Source organism: Capricornis sumatraensis, chromosome 1 (genome assembly GCF_032405125.1).
Source record: "Capricornis sumatraensis isolate serow.1 chromosome 1, serow.2, whole genome shotgun sequence".
Taxonomy (NCBI): domain Eukaryota; kingdom Metazoa; phylum Chordata; class Mammalia; order Artiodactyla; family Bovidae; genus Capricornis; species Capricornis sumatraensis.
Genome location: NC_091069.1, coordinates 101869540 through 101893184, shown reverse-complemented (window position 1 = coordinate 101893184; position 23645 = coordinate 101869540). Strand labels below are relative to the sequence as shown.

General features: G+C 41.3%; 1 protein-coding gene across 1 annotated transcript; it reads left to right on the top strand.

Annotated features, from left to right (window-relative positions):
• The first annotated feature begins 129 nt into the window (after positions 1-129).
• MRPL30 (mitochondrial ribosomal protein L30) lies at positions 130-15242 on the top strand. Its single transcript, XM_068984055.1, has 6 exons — positions 130-245; positions 7609-7686; positions 9201-9281; positions 14534-14680; positions 14914-14987; positions 15066-15242. The coding sequence occupies exons 2-6, from the start codon at positions 7636-7638 to the stop codon at positions 15196-15198; spliced, it is 486 nt and encodes a 161-aa protein (XP_068840156.1). The 5' UTR covers positions 130-245; positions 7609-7635; the 3' UTR covers positions 15199-15242.
• The last annotated feature ends 8403 nt before the right edge of the window (positions 15243-23645 follow it).

Below are 23645 nucleotides of genomic sequence, written 5' to 3'. Positions count from 1 at the left end.
CGGAAATTAGTTGTTCCTGTTCCTTGGTGGGTGGGTCAGCGGCGCGCCAGCATGCGGTCACGTGAACATATGCCTCCGCGCTCTCTTTTTGTGGTGCCGGAGTGGGAGGGAGTCGTCTGGAACTAAAGTGCTGCACTGTGTATGCACTGTTACGGCCGAGTTTGAGTGTGGCACTCTGGGTCCTTCCTCGGCTCCTGTTCTCCTCGGTGGTTAACTTAAGGCTGAGAGACTTCTAGCAACTGCTGGTGAGTGGGGAATGAGTGGCTGAAGGTATTGCATTTTTGCTAGGAGCATGTATCTGTGAACCTTATGCGGATGAGGATTGATTTTGTCTATTCAGTTCTGGGTTTACGAGTCACAGTAAGCTGTATGGGCCTGCGTCCAGGGTTGGCCCTTGGTCTCCCGAAAAGCCGCTTACCGGCTGGATCCCGTCTCCCGGTTTGAGGGTTCCCGGGATGCGGCCTGAGGAGCCCCGCCTCCTGGAGCTCGAGGACTGAGCGTCCCCGGCCGGGCAGTCTGGCGGGAAAGGGTGTTTTAGCATTTTCTGTGCTTCTGTTTTACTCGTAACTTTGGCTTTCTGCTGGGGTCAGCCTAACGAATTGTTAATAGTGACACAAAATTGTATAATTTTAAAATTGCTGCATTTTAGAACGCAAACCCTCCGGAGTTGGCTTATTTTACCTTTTGGGATTTCCCTGAGGTCCCGTGGTTAAGACTCCGCGCTTGTGCTGGAGGAGGCGTGGGTTCTATCCCTGGTAGAGAAACTTAAGGTCCCGCTTGCTGTGGGATTCAGCCAAAAAAAAAAAAAAAAAAAAATTACCGTTTTACCGAAAGTCGTGATTTTGCAACCGTGTCTTGATCGCTACCTACTCAAAGCTACTTGTTTTGTATTTTCCCAAGAGGGCTGCCTAGTAGGCATTAGAGTTCAAAAAAGAGGCATTTCTTGCCCTCAGAGATGTCAGTTTGCTCAAAGGGAGGTTCTACGTTCTGTGTTCCTTCCCGACCCCCATTTACTATTAAATAGATGTCTTGCCTCTGGACTTCCCTGGTGGCTCAGATGGTAAAGTATCTGTCTACAATGCAGGAGACCCAGGTTCGGTCCCTGGGTTGGGAAGATCCCCTGGAGAAGGAAATGGCAATCCACTCCAGTACTATTGCCTGGAAAATCCCATGTACCTTGCCTCTTTAGAAAAGGAATTAGTTTTCTCTTTTTAAGAACAGTTACATGTACGGTCATTGTAAAAGAACAACAGCAGCAGACCTATCAGACAATATCAGGGGTGGAAGTTAGGGAAAATAGCTCTGGTAGCCTGCCCTTCTCTCCCCAGATATGCTAACGTCTCTCTGATAGGCTTCTAGAGTTTCACAGACAGCGCTCTCTCTTTTTAATGGGATGGAAGTGGGATCATACTCCTCAAGTGTGTGTGTGTGCTCAGGCTTGTCCAACTCTTTGTGACCCCATGGACTGTAGCTCAATAGCTGCTGTCCATTGGATTTTCCAGGCAAGAATACTGGAGTGAATTGCCATTTCCTACTGCTCCAAGGGATCTTCCTGACCCAGGGATCGCACCCACATCTCTTGCCTCTCCTGCATTGGCTGGCGGATTCTTTACCTCTGCACCACCTGGGAAGCCCTGCATTTATTTCCCTGGCCTTTTATCTGTCCAAGAGAAAGGTAGTTGTACAGTGAAAGACAGTATCATTGCTTCAAGGTCCAAGAGTTATGTGCCTAATTATTAAGAACAACTTTTACTTTATTAAAAGTTAATGACTTTTGACTGTCACACCTTCTGAAGTCTGGAAGTGAAACTTCATTCAGCGAAAATTGATTGAGTGGCTGCTACAAGGCTGTGCTGCTTAGGTAGATGCTTGCAATATATCTGTGAATAGACAGAGCAAATCAAAAACAAAATTTTAAAATCTTTGTCCTTGTGGAACTCACATGCTATTGGGTGGAAACAGACAGTAAATGACAAATCTAACAAGTAATTAAATTATGTTAGAAGATGTGAAGTGCTATGGAAAGAAAGTCAAATAGAGTAAAAGACATTGGGAGTGCTGACAATTGTCCTCTGGGTCAAAATGTTAAATAATGGAATCAGGGTAGACCTCATTGAGAAGATGAGATTGGAGCCAGAAATTGAAGGATGTGAGAGAATTAACTATTTGGATATCAGGGACATTCCAGGAGAGGGAATAGTCAGGGGAGTATGCCTGCCTGGCAGGGTACAGGGCTTTCTTGCAGCGGATGTGTATAGCAACTGAGCAAGAGAATAATTGGAGATGAAATCCTCAGGCTGGAAAGGTAAGGACTGGCCGCCACTCTAAAATGAAAAGGTGTTAAGTTAGAAGTTTTCAGTCTAGAAATAAATAAACTTTAATTTTGGAGTAATTTTAGATTTACAGAAAAGTTATGCAGATATTAATATTTCCTATATACCCTGCCCACACAAAATTTCCCTTTATTAGCATCATACGTTAATGTGGTGTATTTGTTATAATTGATAAGCCAATATGAATACATTGTTAACTAAAGGTCATACTTCATTCAGATTTTTTTAGTTTTTACCTGATGTCCTTTTGCTCTTTCAAAATTCCATCCAAAATACGACATTATGTTTAGTTGTCAAGTGTTCCTCTTGACTATGACAGTTTCTCAGACTTACCTTGGTTTTGATGACCGTGACAGTTTGAGGCAGTCAGGTATTTGAGGAAATACTGGTCAAGTATTGTGTACAATGTCCTTCAATTGGAGTCTGTCTGATATTTTTCTGTTAGAGTGATGAAAGGGGTTTTTGGAAGGAAGACCTAGAGGTGAAGTGCTGTTCTCATTCTCTCATTCCGTATGCTATTAGCTTGGCTTTTATCACAGTTGATGTTAATTCTGATCACTTTGAAGATGTAGCGTTGGTTAGATTTCTCTAGTGTAACATTATTCCCTCCTCCCCGCCCACCCCGACTTCTTTCCTGACTCTGGCAGAAAGTCTTTAAGCATACCCCATGCTTAAGTGTTGACAGCTTTTCTCCGCCTCTTTGAGAGGGGAGTATCTACATAAATTATTTGAAATTCTTCTGTAAGAGAGGTTTTTTTTTTTCCTTTCTCTCATTATTCATCTGTTTATATCAGTATGGATTCATGGTTAGTTTATGTTTTGGGTTATATACCAGTACTGTATTACTTACCTTGTTGCTCATATTATTTCAGCTGTAGCCACTGGGAGCTCTTTCAGTTGGGTTCTCGTCCCTTTGACATACCCCCGTCATTTTTGACTCTTTTGAGTAGTTCCTTTCTAGCACTACAAGATGCTCCAGACTTATCTTTATATATTCTTTATATATTCCTTGCTACAGCCATGTAATCAGCCTTTTCTCCAAGGAGTCCTGGCTCTTTATCAGAGAATGCTATTAGGAACCAAGATCTTAGCACTGGGTGTCCTCATCCCTATTGGGATGCCATTGTTTTTAGGTCCTCTCAGCTAAGAGGGCCAACCCATGTATGTATATGTATCTATATTTATTTCTATATCTATCACATCTTTATTTAGCTAAATATTAGTTCCACCACTAATCCTGTGTCATCAGATGACATAGATATTCTACCCTTCCTCTCTGGCTTGCATGTAACCACCTACTCTAACAATGAGAAACCTGGCTCTTTGGAAGGTTTTGAGCAGAGGTGTTGGTATTACCTGATTTCAGATTTAGTGAGATGATTGCTGCTGTGGGGAAAAGACCTTGGGGGAATTAGAATACAAGCAGGAAGGCAAATTAGGAGGCTTTGCTTGGAATCTAAATGATAAGAGAAAGATTTAACAAAGAGCGAAGCTAAATAAATTGGATTAGTACCTGACTTTGTGCTTAGGTACCTATCTTTGTTAGTACCTAAGAAAATGCTTAACTTTGGAGGAAGAAGTATGGTAGGGAAAATAATTTAGATTGTTTGATTGGAGGGCTGGCGGATTAAGCATCTCTTCTAAAGAAGCCTTGATACAAAGGATCTAAACAGCCAGCCAAGCAAACTGGATAATTTGAAGTAGCAAGTGCTATGCTGTATTGTAATGCTTGAAGTATAAAATCTGAATGACTGTTATGAAATTCTGATTTACTTCTGAATGCTCGGTGGAGTGGACCATGGATGTAACCCATTAATTAATTCAGACATGCATCAACAAACACTGGGTGCCTGCTGTCTATCAGATAGTATGCTAGATGCCACAGGTATAGAATATGAATAAAGCAAAATTTTTGCTTTGGGGGCACTAAGAATATAGTAGTTAGCTCTTCTAAAACTGATATAGAATTTTGAAATACTGGTTCAGTTGCTGATAATTTTTCTGAAGTCAGGCCCTTTTAGGGGGACATCTTGCATTGATTCCCCAACTTCATTGCTTTTTCCACACCACAGGAAAAACTGCAGAGCTTGAGTGAGCCAGAATCTGGTAGACACTGAAATACAGCACTTACCTTATTTTGGCATGTTAGGGTACTCTTATTATAGCTTTGTAATAACTTAATGATCTTATAATAGTATAAGTTACCATCTATTAAGGGCTACTTATGTGCCAAGTACTGTTTTAGATGTTTTTAGAATAATTCATTTGCAAGATAGGTGTTGTTTTCTTTCTGATCTTGGAGTGTGGGGGCAGGGAGGGAATTGAAACATATGAATTAAGTCACATATCCAAAATATATTAATGCATGTAGTTCATGAACTTAATCTTTCTACATTCCGTTTAAGTCAGTGTGTGTGTGTGTGTGTGTGTGTGTGTGTGTGTGTGTGTGTGTTAGTCAGTCACTCAGTCATGTCCGACTCTTTGTGACCCCATGGACTTTAGCTCACCAGGCTCCTCTGTCCATGGAATTCTCCAGGGAAGAATACTGGAGTGGGTAGCCATTTCCTTCCCCAGGGTATCTTCCCAGCCCAGGGGTCAAACCCAGGTCTCCTGTATTGCACGTAGATTCTTTGCCCTTTGAGCCACGAGGGAAGCCCTTAAGTCAGTATAGTAGGCTATAATTGTTCTGTGTCTAAATAAATGTGACTTTTACTTTATAAAAACAATGCATGTTCATTAAGAATAGTTTAAAATGCAAATAAGCAAAAAAGAGCATCCTACTGTTCTTAACAGAAGGGTATTAGGATTTAATGAAAATGTGATAGAAGAATTATGTTCCAGACCATAACTCTCTTAAAAGCTGGAGGCTCTTGGGTAAAATGACTGAACTCTCTGGGATTCATTTTCCATATAAATAAAGTAAGAAGGTCATCAGTTCCAATTAGGGGTTGGGATTTCTTCAGCCCTTTCCAGCTCTTTCTTTTATTGTGGTACTAGAGGAAAGCATTCTTCATCTGCCCTCCCTGTTGAAGATTCCCAGTGGTCACGTATGGATGTGAGAGTTGGACTGTGAAGAAAGCTGAGCACTGAAGAATTGATGCTTTTGAAGTGTGGTGTTGGAGAAGACTCTTGAGAGTCCCTTGGACTGCAAGGAGATCCAACCAGTCCATTCTGAAGGAGATCAGCCCTGGGATTTCTTTGGAAGGAAGGCTGCTAAAGCTGATACTCCAGTATTTTGGCCAACTCATGCGAAGAGTTGACCCATTGGAAAAGACTTTGATGCTGGGAGGGATTGGGGGCAGGAGGAAAAGGGGACGACAGAGGATGAGATGGCTGGATGGCATCACTGACTCGATGGACGTGAATCTGAGTGAACTCCGGGAGTTGGTGATGGGCAGGAAGGCCTGGCGTGCTGCGATTCATGGGGTTGCAAAGAGTCGGACACGACTGAGTGACTGAACTGAACTGAACCTCCACTGAAATAGCTCAACTGGAATTCCATCACCTCCACTAGCTTTGTTCGTAGTGATGCTTTCTAAGGTCCACTTGACTTCACATTCCAGGATGTCTGGCTCTAGGTGAGTGATCACACCATCATGATTATCTTGGTCATGAAGATCTCTTTTGTACAGTTCTTTGTATTCTTGCCATGGAAAATGTCAGTTTTCATTCCAATCCCAAAGAAAGGCAATGCCAAAGAATGCTCAAACTACCGCACAGTTGCACTCATCACACACGCTAGTAAAGTAATGCTCAAAATTCTCCAAGCCAGGCTTCAGCAATACGTGAACTGTGAACTTCCAGATGTTCAAGCTGGTTTTAGAAAAGGCAGAGGAACTAGAGATAAAATTGCCAACATCTGCTGGATCATTCAAAAAGCAAGAGAGTTCGAGAAAAACATCTATTTCTGCTTTATTGACTATGCCAAAGCCTTTGACTATGTGGATCACAATAAACTGTGGAAAATTCTGAAAGAGATGGGAATACCAGACCACCTGACCTGCCTCTTGAGAAATCTGTATGCAGGTCAGGAGGCAACAGTTAGAACTGGACATGGAACAACAGACTGGTTCCAAATAGGAAAAGGAGTACGTCAAGGCTGTATATTGCCACCCTGCTTATTTAACTTCTGTGCAGAGGACATCATGAGAAACGCTGGGCTGGAAGAAGCACAAGCTGGAATCAAGATTGCCGGGACAAATATCAATAACCTCAGATATGCAGATGACACCACTCTTATGGCAGAAAGTGAAGAAGAACTGAAAAGCCTCTTGATGAAAGTGAAAGTGGAGAGCGAAAAAGTTGGCTTAAAGCTCAACATTCAGAAAACTAAGATCATGGCATCTGGTCCCATCACTTCATGGGAAATAGATGGGGAAACAGTGTCAGACTTTTATTTTAGGGGGCTCCAAAATCACTGCAGATGGTGACTGCAGCCATGAAATTAAAAGACGCTTACTCCTTGGAAGAAAAGTTATGACCAACCTAGATAGCATGTTGAAAAGCAGAGACATTACTTTGCCAACAAAGGTCCGTCTAGTCAAGGCTATGGTTTTTCCAGTAGTCATGTATGGATGTGAGAGTTGGACTGTGAAGAAAGCTGAGCGCTGAAGAATTGATGGTTTTGAACTGTGGTGTTGGAGAAGACTCTGGAGAGTCCCTTGGACTGCAAGGAGATCCAACCAGTCCATTCTGAAGGAGATCAGCCCTGGGATTTCTTTGGAAGGAATGATGCTAAAGCTGAAACTCCAGTACTTTGGCCACCTCATGCGAAGAGTTGACCCATTATAAAAGACTCTGATGCTGGGAGGGATTAAGGGCAGGAGGAAAAGGGGACGACAGAGGATGAGATGGCTGGATGGCATCACTGACTCGATGGACGTGAGTCTGAGTGAACTCCAGGAGTTAGTGATGGACAGGGAGGCCTGACGTGCTGCGATTCATGGGATTGCAAAGAGTCGGACACAACTGAGTGACTGAACTGAACTGAACCTCCACTGCCCATTTTTGTTGTTGAAATCAACTTAGGGTTTAACTCTTTGGTGAAAATGGTACATGGTTAATGTATAATTACTGCTTATGGTTTTCTTGAACTCTGACTAAAACATTTATTATAACTTAATTCTTGTCTTTATTGTATTAAAACAACCAAGATTGTACTGTTAAACTTCATTCAGTTTTTCAATTTGCTCAGCTTTTTGTTACTACAGAAATGGTAGAGCTATCTGTTTCCAAAACATACGTGACCCACAGATCTATTTTTCACTTCTCATAGCCTCTAAGGAGAACACCCATCACATCCATGGCAGGGATTTTGCGCTCAATAGTTCAGAGGCCCCCAGGGAGACTACAAGTAAGTGTTTCTTTTCAGTAATTATCTTTTCCAGTTGTCTTGCTTTTCTATTCCTTAAGAACTTTTAATCTCTTTTCTAATTAAAACATACAGGCAAGTTACATTTTTAAGTTTCTTTATATATTTTTTCTTTTTTTTAATGTTGAGAGTTGATTTTATTTGGTTTATTTGCTGTTTTATTCCTAAAGAATTGAAATCACAAAAGACCTTTTCCTGGAGAACATGCTGGTAAAAAATGACTAGTGTTGATTCCCCTTTGTTCACCTTAATCTTTTTAGATTTTTTTCCCTTCAATTTTAAAAAGAGTCCATTTTCAATCTTAGAAAATTAGAAAAATGTAGAAAAGTAGAAAGAAAAGAAACAATTTCTCAGAGATCATTTATGTTTGTACTTCCGTGTGTTTTCTTCTAGTCTTTTAGAAATTGGAGTGGTGTAGCCTAGTCTACTCATGAGGGCCAGAGTCCAGGTAGGACCTGCAATTAGGTGATAATAATGTCAGGTGCTGAGAGTCTTACCTTAGCCTCAGATTACTCTTGAGTGGTCAGTATTATTTCCTGGTGGATCAGAGCCTGTGTCCATCACTTCCCCCCTCCCCCCACCCCCATTCCCTCCTGCTGCTTCTCCCAGTGCTCTCTGCTGTCCAGGGAAGGCATAGAGAGGAGGATTACCGCCTACCCAGAGGAGTTCCCTGGTATGAAGGATTGGCAGTGAATCCTTTTTCTTTTGCAGCCCGGGAGAAATACTACTGCAGGCTTGTAGAAAGAGAACAGGAGACAGGAACCCAGAGTTGATGGCACTGTTGGGACTAGAAAGAAAACTGGAAACTCACTTTGACTTTCTTTTACATTGTGTTGTTGAAGGGTAAATTACCGTATGTTGTCTTGATCGCATTGATGAACTATAACCTACAGGCCAGGTTCAGCCAACCATCTGTTTTTGAAAAAGTTTTATTAGAACATAGCCACAACGATTTGTTTACATATTGTTGATGGCTGCTTTGGTCCTGCGGCGACAGAGCTGAGACTTGGCTCTGGGAACCATGTAGCCCAGAGCTGGAAATATTTATTGTCTACTCCTTTACAGAAAATTATTGCCAATTGCTGGCTTAAATGTTTATATTAATATTTAATGTTAGTGGTAAGATAAGATGTATTCATTCAGCTAGGTGGTTGAGATAAATGTTTAATAATTACAGGTTAGGTAAGAATAGGGCTTCCCTGATGGCTCAGACAGTAAAGAATCTGCCTGCAATGCAGGAGACCCAGGTTCGATCCCTGCATTGGGAAGATCCCCTGGAGAAGGAAATGGCAACCCACTCCAATATTCTTGCCTGGAGAACTCCATGGACAGAGGAACCTGGCAAGCTAGAGTCCAGGGGGCTGCAAAGAGTCAGACAAGACTGAGCAATTAACACGAGAACAAAAAGAGTAGACTTTCATCACCTAAAAATAGTAGGTTCGGATTTCTGCACTAGATAGAGTGCTAAAAATCAAATGTTTTATGTCATATTTTAGACGGCAACAAAAGGTGTGGAACCTCTTGTTTGTACAGACTGGATTCGTCACAAATTTACGAGGTCAAGAATTCCAGATGAAGTAAGAACAAGGTTTTGTTTTCCTGTTACTGTTTTTGAAAAACATGTTGTGTTTTGAAAGGCACTGGGTTTTGCAATATTGGAAACTTTCACGTTAAATTATTTGTCGATATAGGTAGAAGGGTAGAGTTTTAAACATAGTGTGATTTAGGTAAATAATTATTAAAAATAAAATTGTGTTACTGGCCTTTTAAGTAGTGGATTTTTTATCATCTCAGAACCTGTTTATTCCTGATTATGGTTTTTTCCCTTAATATTTTGTGTTTTCATATCACCGTTGTCCTGAGAAAACAAACTGTCTTCCTCCTGCTCAGACTGTCCCTGTGGCTCTTGGTTTTCACTCTCTATCAACTGTTAATAATTTGGATCTTCTCTGCTAAACTTGTGTGTACCTATCATTCTTTCGAAAAACTCTGGCTAAGCCCTTAGTAGATTTTTGTTTTGTTTTCTCCAAATTTTCAGTGTTATGGTAAAATGCATAAGATATGAACTTTAGTATCTTAACTCTTTTTTTAAGTGTACACTTCAGTGATACTATAGGCTTCCCTGGTGGCTCAGGTGGTAAAGAATCTGCCTGCAATGCAGGAGACCCTGGTTCAGTCCCTGGGTGGGGAAGATCCCCCAGAGAAGGGAATGGCAACCCACTTTAGTATTCTTTCTTGGAGAGTTCCATGGACAGAGGAGCCTGGTGAGCTACAGTCTAGGAGGTCGGAAAGAATTGGACACAGCTGAACGACTAACACTTTCTCTCAGTGATATTAAGTACTTTCATATTATTGTGTGACCGTCACAACCATCCCTCTCCAGAACTCTTCATCTTACAAAATTGGAACAACTCTGTTCCCATTAGACAGTAACTCCTCATACCTTCTTTCCCCAGTCTCTGGCAACCACCATTCTCTACTGATTGTTTAAAAGCTAAAATAGTATTACCATCAATTATTTTGATACCTTTAACATGCTTGATGTTCTTTTATCAGAACTCTCTTTTTTTCCAAGTCATGGTCTGCAACTACATTGTCATATCTTTCCATGTTTCTTAGACTGTAAACTTCTGGAAGAAAAGGATAGATACAGATGTTAACATTTGTTTAAAATGTGGAAAGCAGTGATTTTGATCGCCAGCTGTAGTGAGTATGAAAACTTTCCAGCCTCATAGAAATGACTCTGAAGTGTACATCTATCTGTAGCCCGTTGCCCATCTTCCAGACTTATTCCTGTTTTCTCAAATAATTTCTAAACCTTGCTGCTTGGATAACCCATAGGTATTTCAAGTTATCCAAAATTGAACTCATTGTCTTAATTTCCCTCCAAATAACCAAACTAAAAGAACATGCTTGTATTAGTTGTATTACTAATACATCACTTGTATTAGTGATGGCAGTTGATCCTCTGTCTGATTTCACAGACTGAAAACCTTTGAGTCAATCTCAACCCCATCTGCTCCCTCACCTACCACAAATCCATCTATTTTACTGGCCAAAGTCCCCAGATCAGTCCTTTTCTGTTACAGCTGCTGTAATTCAGACCCTTAAACCATGTCCTTAAGTCCTTCCTGAGTTTTTTTGTATCAGTCTCCACCTCCAGTTCTTTTGAAAGAGTTTTCTTTCCGAACCTGTCTTTGAAATGTCATATTGTTTCAAACCTCCAATAGCTTTATATGCCTTCTGGAAATTTCTACAGACTCAGCATAGTTGAGCTTGGTTTAACTCCCCTTGCATTGCTTCTCATGTTTTTTTTCCTGCCTTATTCTCATGGAACCACTGACTTTTCCTGAATATTTCATACTCCTCACACCGTTTCTTCATGTCATCTCTCCTTTTCTTTGATGCGCCTACCCCATCCTCTTTCTGCCACCATTCTTCTCACCAACATTTCATCAAAAGCTCTAAAAAAATACCCTTCATCTCACCTGTTTGGAGACAGCCAGTGCGCACACCCTCCATGTACTTCTCTTTTACGTATTTTTAAAGATGTGCATCATGTTGGCTATAATGCTTCTCCGGCGGCTTTCATCATTTACAATGTAACCTGATCCCTCCGTGGAGAAGTTAATGATTGAATAATATTCTTGGTGATTAAAGTAACATCTTTTTTTGTCCTTCCTCAGTCTGTTTCCCCAGAGGTATGACTCTCGACCTAATGTTTTTGAGACCTTTCTACATTTAAGGGTGTGTGTGTGTGTATGTGTGTGTGTATACATGTATACACACACTTATATGGGTTCCCTGGTGGCTCAGTGGTAAAGAATCTGCCTGCAATTCAGAGAGCTGGGTTTGATCTCTGGGTTAGGAAGAACCCCTGCCCACTCCAGTATTCTTGCCTGGAGAATTCCATGGACAGAGGAGCCTGATAGGCTATAGTCCATGAGGTAGCAGAGAGTGAGACACGACTGAACGGCTAACACACACACATATGTATAGAATTGTTAGACTTATGTTTAGAATTTAAGGTCATATTCTTAGAATCAGTATTTATAGAATACATCATATGTACACACTCATCATGGTATCAGTTCAGTTCACTCGCTCAGCCATGTCCGACTCTGCGACCCATGAACTGCAGCACGCCAGATCTCCCTGTCCGTCACCAACTCCCGGAGTTCATGCAAACTCACGTCCCTCCAGTCGGTGATGGCATCCAGCCATCTCATCCTCAGTCGTTCCCCGTCTCCTCCTGCCCCCAATCCCTCCCAGCATCAGAGTCTTTTATAATGGGTCAACTCTTCACGTGAGGTGGCCAAAGTACTGGAGTTTCAGCTTTAGCATCATTCCTTCCAAAGAAATCCCAGGGCTGATCTCCTTCAAAATGGACTGGTTGGATCTCCTTGCAGTCCAAGGGACTCTCCAGAGTCTCCTCCAACACCACAGTTCAAAAGCATCAATTCTTCGGCACTCAGCTTTCTTCACAGTCCAACTCTCACATCCATACATGACTACTGGAAAAACCATAGCCTTGACTAGACGGACCTTTGTTGGCAAAATAATGTCTCTGCCTTTCAACATGCTATCTAGGTTGGTTATAACTTTTCTTCCAAGGAGTAAGCGTCTTTTAATTTCATGGCTGCAGTCACCATCTGCAGTGATTTTGGAGCCCCCTAAAATAAAAGTCTGACACTGTTTCCACTGTTTCCCCATCTATTTCCCATGAAGTGATGGGACCGGATGCCATGATCTTCGTTTTCTGAATGTTGAGCTTTAAGCCAACTTTTTCGCTCTCCACTTTCACTTTCATCAAGAGGCTTTTCAGTTCTTCTTCACTTTCTGCCATAAGGGTGTCATCTGCATATCTGAGGTTATTGATATTTCTCCTGGCAATCTTGATTCCAGCTTGTGCTTCTTCCAGCCCAGCGTTTCTCATGATGTCCTCTGAGTAGAAGTTAAATAAGCAGGGTGACAATATACAGCCTTGACATACTCCTTTTCCTATCTGGAACCAGTCTGTTGTTCCATGTCCAGTTCTAACTGTTGCCTCCTGACCTGCATACAGATTTCTCAAGAGGCAGGTCAGGTGGTCTGGTATTCCCATCTCTCTCAGAATTTTCCACAGTTTATTGTGATCCACACAGTCAAAGGCTTTGGCATAGTCAATAAAGCAGAAATAGATGTTTTACTGGCACTCTCTTGCTTTTTCCATGATCCAGCGGATGTTGGCAGTTTGATCTCTAGTTCCTCTGCCTTTTCTAAAACCAGCTTGAACATCTGGAAGTTCACGGTTCACGTATTGCTGAAGCCTGGCTTGGAGAATTTTGAGCATTACTTTACTAGCATGTGTGATGAGTGCAACTGTGCGGTAGTTTGAGCATTCTTTGGCATTGCCTTTCTTAGGGATTGGAATGAAAACTGACCTTTTCCAGTCCTGTGGCCACTGCTGAGTTTTCCCAATTTGCTGGCATATTGAGTACAGCACTTTCACAGCATCATCTTTCAGGATTTGAAATAGCTCCACTGGAATTCTTCACCTCCACTAGCTTTGTTCCTAGTGATGCTTTCTAAGGCCCACTTGACTTCACATTCCAGGAAGTCTGGCTCTAGGTGAGTGATCACACCATCGTGATTGTCTTGGTCATGAAGATCTTTTTTGTACAGTTCTTCTGTGTATTCTTGCCACCTCTTCTTAATATCTTCTGGTTCTGTTAGGTCCATACCATTTCTGTCCTTTATCGAGCCCATCTTTGCATGAAATGTTCCCTTGGTATCTCTAATTTTCTTGAAGAGATCTCTAGTCTTTCCCATTGTATTGTTTTCCTCTATTTCTTTGCATTGATCGCTGAGGAAGGCTTTCTTATCTCTTCTTGCTATTCTTTGGAACTCTGCTTTCAGATGCTTATATCTTTCCTTTTCTCCTTTGCTTTTGGCTTCTCTTCTTTTCACAGCTATTTGTAAGGCCTCCCCAGACAGCCATTTTGCTGGTTTTCATTTCTTTTCCATGAGGATGGTCTTGATCCCTGTCTCCTGTACAATGTCATGAACTTCCATCATGGTATAGATGAAGCAACACAGAATCCTACTACACATAGTGGTGTGGAAATTTGTTTTTTTGTGGTGTGGAAATTTGGTTGTTTTTGCTCAAGAGTATATTGTGACCATCCTTCAAAGTTAGTACCTACAAAAATGGTAAATGATAAGCCTTATTCATTTTAAAAGCAGCATTAAATCCAGTAGAATACAGTGGAATTTATTTGCATCACATCTGATTTAGTTATATTATTACTAGTTTTATTTAGAATGTAATAATTATGACTATGCAATAATCATAATTTTTTAGCTGTTCTCTTGAGGAATATGGATATGACCTTTAAATGTTTCTGTATTATGAATAGTGTTACACATATATCCTTATTTGGGAATGTAGCCCAGTACACACTTCTGTTTGATAATACTCACGTGTTACTGTAAGTTTACATTTATCCGCTCCTTGAATGGGGTAGGGGATGCGGTTCAAGGCCCATCCACTACAGTGCAGTGCCTTCTCCTGGCATTTGTCATCCGGTTCCTCCTGCTTTGTTCTTTATCAAAACAAAACGAAATCCCTGGCCGTGTGATGTTTTTCTTAGTGCATGAACTCCTTCGATTTCTTCTGAGTAGTTGGACTGGTAGAAATGTTCGATTTGAGGATGAGGATTGTAGAATGATTAGATATGAAATCATTATGTAGTTGTTTGAAGTTTGTTGTTTTTTTTAAGAGAAAAAAAGGTGGGGAGATACATTGAAGCTATGTTGAAAATTTATCACTTGTAGTTCTTCTTTCTAGGTTTTTCAGCCTTCACCTGAAGATCATGAAAAATACGGTGGGGATCCACAGCAGCCTCATAAACTGCATATTGTTACCAGAATAAAAAGTGCGAAAAGACGTCCATATTGGGAGAAAGATATAATAAAGATGCTTGGGTTACAAAAAGTATGTACCTATTTTAGTCATCTTTAGTGTTGTTTAAATTTGCTGTAAATTTTTCACCTTTAAAACTTTTAACCTACTTATTTAATATTTCTTTTGTTTAAACGTATTATTTCATGTAATATATTAGAAAGTTTGATTTAGATAGAAGGAGACTTCACCTTAACCTCTTCCTGACACGTGGGACCATCTGCACTGTTGAAATTGATCCCTAATGTTGTTTCCTTTGTTTGTAGGCACACACTCCTCAAGTTCACAAGAATATCCCTTCCGTGAATGCAAAGCTGAAAGTGGTTAAACATTTGATAAGGTTTGTTATTTGTTATTCTAGTAGTTTCTTAAAATATATTACCTGATATGACACTAACAGCATCCTCTCATGTCACAGAATCAAGCCCCTGAAGCTGCCCCAGGGTCTCCCAACAGAGGAGGACATGTCCAACACGTGCCTGAAAAGCACTGGCGAGCTGGTTGTGAGGTGGCTTCTGAACCCCACGGACCAGGAAGCGAAGAAGTGCTGACAGCAACAGCCCAGCAGCTTCAGAGTAAAAAGTGGAAGTCATTTCTATTTAAAGATGGTGAGAAAGTGTTCTCATTAAAATATTGAAAAAATTCTAATCCTTTTCACTGGCTAAACATGGTGTGATTCTTCCTTGGTGTAGACTTGGAGGTTTTAGTGCTATTCATTGCTTTAATTTACTCCCCACCCCACCCTCAGTAGTTTATCTCCCCTCCCCACCCCCACCCCCCAGTAGTGTAACTGGAAAATGGGTAAGAATAGCCATGTTTAAACACGTGGGTTCAGGTGACACGTTAGCAATCGTTAACTTTTTTAAAAACTGGTTTTCTCATTTGGATTCAGCACACTCTATGAGTGGTCCTTTAAAATTGTTTTTTTAATTTTAAATTGAAGGATAGTTGCTTTACAGTGTTGTGTTGGTTTCTGCCAAACATCAACATGAATCAACCATAGTTATATTTAAGTCCCCTCCCTCTTGAACCTCCCTCCCCATCCCATCCCTCTAGGTGGTTACAGAGCCTATAAGTGGCCCTTTGAGTGAAGAGTGTATTATGTGTTGGGGAAATCCAGAGCTGACCAGATGTGGTTCCTGCCCTAAAGGAGCTTAGTCTGCTCTGCTGGGGAACAGAGATTCAGCCAGAGGCGTTAGACACCGGGTATAGCTTGACGGATGGCTGTGTGCTGTTGTGTCTGTACGTACATATGTGGACTTGGCTTCATTCTATTCTTTAACACCCAGTAGTATCTATATTCTAGTTATAAATCTCATTTGGCTTAAACTTTATTGATATTCCTTTAACTCCTAGAAACCTCTGCCAACAATTGAGGTTTATTATTTAAAAGAAGTAAATGAGAAGGGAAAAATTCTTTAGGGAAAATTATTTTCTTTCGTTTCCTTTTCAGATACTTGTAGGGGTGGGGAGAATTTTAGGAGAGGTTCAGTACTGGGAGATCCTGTGGCAGCTGATAACTAAAGATGATGCTGAAGACTCGGAATTCTAGTTGCCCTTTATTTTCTTTTATTTGCCCTTTATTCTCCTAAAACCTGGCTCAGGCAGCAGTAACATTAGTATACTCGCTGCCCGTGGTCCTGTGTCTGTCCTGTCAAAATCTGGGCATCAAGCAGAAATGCTGCCTGAAGTGAAGCCAGATCCATGAATTAATAAGCTTCAAGGCAGTCACAGTTTCAGTTCTACAATTACTGAACATCGGTACGTATGTAGCCTGGAGAGGATATAAAGCGGAAGGATACTAACTTTGTTCCAGTTAGAACAAAGCTAACTGGAGAGATAGCTATTTGCCACAACAGAAGGTGTCCATGCTTTAGTTAGCTTGAGGCCGGTTGTGGATATGAAAGTTGCCCCTGCTGATGTTTTCCCATCTTTTACAGGGCTAATATTGTTTAACATGGGGAGAGGACCATTGGTTAATTTTTACCCAAAGAGTCTAACAAATTTTGGATAAGTCATTTTAACTTTAGCTGTGCCTGACTAAAGGAAAATATCTAAATCTTCATTTGGATGTTTAGAAATGAAATCGTCCAGAAGAGTAAAAGCCTGTCGGGAGAGGAGCACAGGCTAGAGCGTTTGTTTTCTGTTGTAATGTGACACAGTACCACAGTCTCAGCCGCTTAAAACCACATGTGCTCATTACCCCACTGTTTGTCTGGGTCAGGCATCTGGGCATGGCTTAGCTTGCTAGTCCACCTAGGGTCTGACAAGGTTACAAAAAAGGTATCAGCCAAAACTGGCCTCTTTTCAGAGCCTTGACAGAACAGATATCTGCTTCTAAGCTCTCCCAGGTTGTTGGCAGAATTCATTTCCTTGTGGCTATAAAACTGAAGGCAAGTTGCTTCTTTAAAAGCAGCATTAGAGTGAGAGACTCCAGCAAGATGGGTGCTACCTCTTAGGTAACCATGTAAATGCAGTCATCTGGATTCCATCTCCTTTGTTGCATTCCACTGGTTAGAAGCAAGTCACGGGTCCAGCCCACATTCAGGGAGGAGGGAAGTTCCACAAAGGCATGACCACCAGGGGCCGGGATCCTGGGGGCCTCCATGAAGTTGATATGCCAAGCCTGGTCAAGTCCATCCTCAGGCTGGACAAGGGGAATCCCGAGATTCATACTCCTTTGCCTCCCATCATTTCAAATCTTTTAGGGACTTCTTCTCTCCTGTCTTTGTGTCTCTGAGAATTGCTTTATATTTCAGAAGGTTTGTCTGGCCACTCCTTGGTGAAACCATTAGCCCTTTGGTCAGGCTCAGGGGAGATAAAGTTACCGAAGTACTATCTTTTTAAGAGCCTCTCCAGTTCCCAGGGTCTTCTCAATCTAAATGGTGCCTCTTTCAGTCCAAACACCTGTTTTCTTCATCTTTTCTTGTTAACAGTACTAACTGTTAATAGTATGCTTATCATTCTATCACAATTTCACCAAAGTTTGGAATTGCACTGGCCATTTTAGGAAGCTTTTGGCATGAGCAAGACTGTGTGTTTGGGAGGTACTTTAGAACAAAAAGTAAAGAAATCTCGATGAAGACATTATTTGTCTGGCATTGAAACATGTATAATATCATATAAGAAACGAATTGCCAGTCTAGGTTCAATGCAGGGTGCAGGATGCTTGGGGCTGGTGCACTGGGATGACCCGGAGGGATGGTGTTGGCGGGGGAGGAGGGAGGGGTGTTCGGGATTGGGAACATGTGTACACCCGTGGCAGATTCATGTTGATGTGTGGCAAAACCAATACAATATTGTAAAGTAAAAAAAAATAATAATAAATTAATAATAAAGAAAAAAAGACATTATTTGTCTTGTTTTTCTTTAAAAAATTTTTTTAAAGATTTTTTTAATGTAGGTGGTATTTTTCCCTTCTTATATTTTGAGGAGTATTAAGTATTGACTTTCGAGCACACAGCTTGATAAAAATATCAAGGGTCTAAATTACTATCTAAACCATCTGTCACCTTTTTTAAAGTATACATGTCACAATCTGTTTTATACATTTAAACTTTTCTCAACTTTAATATCTTAGGTAAATAATTAATTAAGACTGGGGGACTTCCTGGCAGTCCAGTGGTTAAGATTCCACACTTCCACTTCAGGGGGCACAGGGAGGTAAGCTCCCCCATGCCGTGCAGCCCAGCCAAAAAAAAAAAAAGACTGGAAGTCTGGACAGTTTCCAAATAAGAAACAGACACAAAACGGTAATCACTAAATAAAAATTTTACCCTTATTTCTTAGAATGGCAGTCTAGTGACAAATGATAAAATGCCTTTGGATAAGATTACTTATATTTCTTTTTCCCTCAAAAGTAGTAAGATGATAGGAAATGATTCGAGAAAAAAATAGCTAAACAATATTTCATTTTCTGTCCTCTAATTTTCTCCATTGTCTGGAGAAAAAATTATTGATCACTTTAGTTAACGATAACGCGGTTAATTATGCATGTGTGCCTGCTTAGTCAGTCAGTCGTGTCTGACTCTTTTGACCCAGCGAACTGTAGCCCACCAGGCTCCTCTGTCCAGGAGATTTCCCAGGCAAGAATACTGGAGTGGATTGCCATTTCCTCCTCCAGGGGATTTTCCCAAACCAGGGATGGAACCCAAGTCTCCTGCATTGGCAGGCATGTTCTTTACCACTGAGCTACCTGGGAAACCCAGAGGGAACATATCTCAACATAATAAGGGCCATATATGACAAACTCACAGTAAACATCATTCTCAATGGTGGAAAACCTGGAAGCATTTCCTCTTAAGATCAGGAACAAGACAAGGATGTCCACTCTCTCCACTATTATTCGACATAGTTTTGGAAGTCCTAGCCATGATAATCAAAGAAGAAAAAGGAATAAAAGAAATCCAAATTGGAAAAGAAGTATGCATAGAAAATCCTAAAGATTCCAGCAGAAAACTACTGGAGCTCATCAATAAATTTGGTAAAGTTGCAGGATACAGAATTACTACACAGAAATCTCTTGCAATCCTATACACTAAGACAAAAGATCAGAAAGAGAAATTAAGGAAACAATCCCATTCACCATCAGATCAAAAAGAAAAAAATTCCTAGGATTAAATGTACCTTCAGTTCAGCTCAGTCGCTCAGTCATGTCCAATTCTTTGTAACCCCATGAATCGCAGCACGCCAGGCCTCCCTGTCCATCACCAACTCCCGGAGTCCACCCAAACCCATGTCCATCGAGTTGGTGATGCCATCCAACCATCTCATCCTCTGTCGTCCCCTTCTCCTCCCACCTTCAATCTTTCCCAGCATCAGGATCTTTTCAAATGAGTCAGTTCTTCACATCAAAGTGGCAAAAGTATTGGAGTTTCAGCTTCAGCATCAGTCCTTCCAGTGAACACTCAGGACTGATCTCCTTTAGGATGGACTGGTTGGATCTCCTTGCAGTCCAAGGGATTCTCAAGAGTCTTCTCCAACACCACAGTTCAAAAACATCAGTTCTTTGGCACTCAGCTTTCTTTATAGTCCAACTCTCCCATCCATACATGACTACTGGAAAAAACCATAGCCTTGCCTAGACGGACCTTTGTTGGCAAAGTAATGTCTCTGCTTTTTAATATGCTGTCTAGGTTGGTCATAACTTTCCTTCCAAGGAGTAAGTGTCTTTTAATTTTATGGCTGCAATCACCATCTGCAGATTTTGGAGCCAAAAAAAAAAAAGTCTGCCTCTGTGTCCACTGTTTCTCCAACTATTTCCCATGAAGTGATGGGACCGGATGCCATGATTTTAGTTTTCTGAATGTTGAGCTTTAAGCCAACTTTTTCACTCTCCTCTTTCACTTTCATCAAGAGGCTCTTTAGTTCCTCTTTACTTTCTGCCATAAGGGTGGTGTCATCTGCAGATCTCAGGTTATTGATAGTTCTCCTGGCAATCTTGATTCCAGCTTATACTTCATCCAGCCCAGCATTTCTCATGATGTACTCTGCATATAAGTTAAATAAGCAGGGTGACAATATACAGCCTTGACATACTCCTTTTCCTATCTGGAACCAGTCTGTTGTGCCATGTCCAGTTCTAACTGTTGCTTCCTGACCTGCAAACAGGTTTCTCAAGAGGCAGGTCAGGTGGTCTGGTATTCCCATCTCTTTCAGAATTTTCCACAGTTCATTGTGATGCACACAGTCAAAGGCTTTGGCATAGTCAATAAAGCAGAAATAGATATTTTTCTGGAACTCTCTTGCTTTTTTGATCCTCTGCCTTTTCTAAATCCAGCTTGAACATCTGGAAGTTCACGGTTCACATATCATTGAAGCCTGGCTTGGAGAATTTTGAGCATTACTTTACTAGTGTGTGAGATGAGTGCAATTGTGCGGTAGTTTGAGCATTCTTTGGCATTGCCTTTCTTTGGGATTGGAATGAAAACTGACCTTTTCCAGTCCTGTGGTCACTGCTGAGTTTTCCAAATTTGCTGGCATATTGAGTGCAGCACTTTCACAGCATCATCTTTCAGGATTTGAAATAGCTCCACTGGAATTCCATCACCTCCACTAGCTTTGTTCATAGTCATGCTTCCTAAGGCCCACTTGACTTCACATTCCAGGATGTCTGGCTCTAGGTGAGTGATCACACCATCGTGATTATCTGGCTCGTGAAGATCTTTTTTGTACTGTTCTTTTGTGTATTCTTGCCACCTCTTCTTAATATCTTCTGCTTCTGTTAGGTCCATACCATTTCTGTCCTTTATGGAGCCCATCTTTGCATGAAATGTTCCCTTGGTATCTCTAATTTTCTTGAAGAGATCTCTAGTGTTTCCCATTCTATTGTTTTCCTCTATTTCTTTTCACTGATCACTGAGGATGGCTTTCTTATCTCTCCTTGCCATTCTTTGGAATTCTGCATTCAAATGGGTATATCTTTCCTTTTCTCCTTTGTTTTTCTCTTCTCTTTTTCACAGCTATTTGTAAGGCCTCCTCAGACAGCCATTTTGCTTTTTTGCATTTCTTTTTCTTGGGGATGGTCTTGATCCCTGTCTCCTGTACAATAAATCTACCTATGGGGACAAAATTACTTATAAAAAGTAATAAATTCGTATCAGCAAAAAATGAAAAATGAAGGGAATTGATCTTCCTAGGTTAGTTATATGTCTATTAAATACATTTCAGTGAATATATTTTTAATGTTAAAACATAGTCCTTGGACACAAAGACTGGTACCATAAAACTATCTTCTAGAAGTTTTCTCCATTGTTATGAAATTAAAAATTCTCTCCTTGCCCCCACTTCCTTTCTTTTCATTATGAATCTGAACAGGCACTAGGGAACAGCTTCAGTTAAATGGAAATCACCAGAGGCTCTTGGCTTATTTCAGTCTTTCTTTATCTCCAGTAGCCAAGATGTGTATCCGCCTTGAGTAAGAACCACAGCAGCAATAATAAAAGTATGAAAACTTCAGTTGATTTGGTTCCTGGGTCTCCATTAATCTTAATGGCTCCCCATGCTGTGCTATATAGACTTCCACTGACGGTAAACCCTTGGCATCTTTCAGGTAATCACCTAACCTGTGGTAAACGGGTGCTGTTCCTTCACACATCGCTGTCCAATATTGTCACTCTAAACCCAGCTACCTCCTTCCCTCTCCCACAAAGGGACAGCCCACAGTTGCTTGCCTCAGGGAACTAGCCATACCCTAAATTGACCTTTTAAAGACTCCCCGGAATAATTCTGATTTAATTGTGTGTGTAGATTATACATACTTAGTAAAATTAAAAATTACTAAGCAGGCTGGGTCATCAGACTCAAATTTGCCCTTGAAATATAAGCTTTCCTCAAAAGTTATATCCATTTGGATTTCCTTGGTCCAGAGATTAAGACTCTGCCAGACAATGCAAGGGATATGGATTGGATCCCTGGCCCAAGAAGATCCCACTTGCCACGGAGCAAGTAAGCCTGAGCACCCTAGAGCCCAAGCTCCACAAGAGAAGCCACCACAGTGAAAAACCTGAGCACCACAATGAAGAGCAGCCCGCCACTCACCACAACTAGAGAACGCCCAAGGGCAGCAACAGAGACCCAGTGCATCCGTAAATAAATATTTTTTTAATATTTAAAAAATTAGATCCATTCAATGCCCTCTCCCAGATCTGCCCAGTAACAAAACTATTTATACTGATGGGCTAGGTAGCTGATTTGGAGTTATTCCGTGACATTGAAATGCTTTAGAATTAAATGTGCTGATCATCACAGGAGCCCTACAAAACTGAGAAAGAATTAAAGAGCCTTGAAGTGATTTTCTATATGTAAGGAGGTGGACATAATAAAAAGTGAAACTTGGCAAGTATGTTTTGTGATATTACCCACAAAGTAAAAGTGAAAGTGAAGTTGCTCAGTCGTGTCTGACTCTTTGCAACCCCGTGGACTGTAGCCCACCAAGCTCCTCTGTCCATGGCATTCTCCAGGCAAGAATACTGGAGTGGGTTGCCATTTCCTTCTCCAGGGGATCTTCCCAACCCAGGGATTGAACCCAGGTCTCCTGCATTGCAGGCAGACGCTTTAACCTCTGAGCCACCAGGAAAGTCCATTACCCACAAAGCAGAGGAAAATCAGCAGCAACATTGGGCCAGCATTGGTAGGGTAATTTTAAAGATACCACTGAGAGTTTTTCCACTGCACGTCCTACCTGCCAGCAATGCAATTCTGACAAGACTAGACAGGATGTTCAAAGCCCCTTTGAACACCTTGATTTCCTCTCAACTGGTGGTGGTTGGGGGTGAGGCGGTGTATTTCTGATTGTATTTACATACTACAGGGCAAGCACAACTGTGGATATAAGGATAAATAAAACACCTGATTCTCTAAAGGACCCTGCTGGATTCTGGGATGTTTTCAGTGTGTTCATTGCTTGAGTTTTATAATCTGGGACTCTGGCTTTGTAAGACTTGTCACGAGACTCACTATCCTTTGGTTTCTGGTACTTGCCTGTGTTATGGTTGGTCATTGTTTTTATTGTTCAGCTGCTAAGTCATGTCCAACTTTTTGCAACCCCATGAACTGCAGCATGCCAGGCTTCCCTGTCCTTGACTATCTCCTGGAGTTTGTCCAAACTCATGCCCATTGAGTTGGTGATGCCATCTAACCATCTCATCCTCTGTCATCCCCTTCTCCTGCCTTCTATCTTTTCTCATTGTATCCTGTCCAAAATCTTAAATGCTGCTGTGCAGTCATTGTCACATCAGATGACTCAGCAACTCATCCTATGACAGAAGAGGGGGCATTAGCTCTGGTCCAATAAAGACTATGCCCTCTGGACATCTTCCTGGTCTCACCTGGCAAACTTTCCTGTTTTGTTTTTCTTTTTTTCCACACCCCACGGCACTCGGGATCTTAGTTCCCCAACCAGGGATGGAACCCATGCCCCCTCCAGTGGTCCTAACCACTGGACCCCCAGGGAATTCCCTGAATCAGCAAACTCTTAACAAGTGAAAAATCTGGCTGT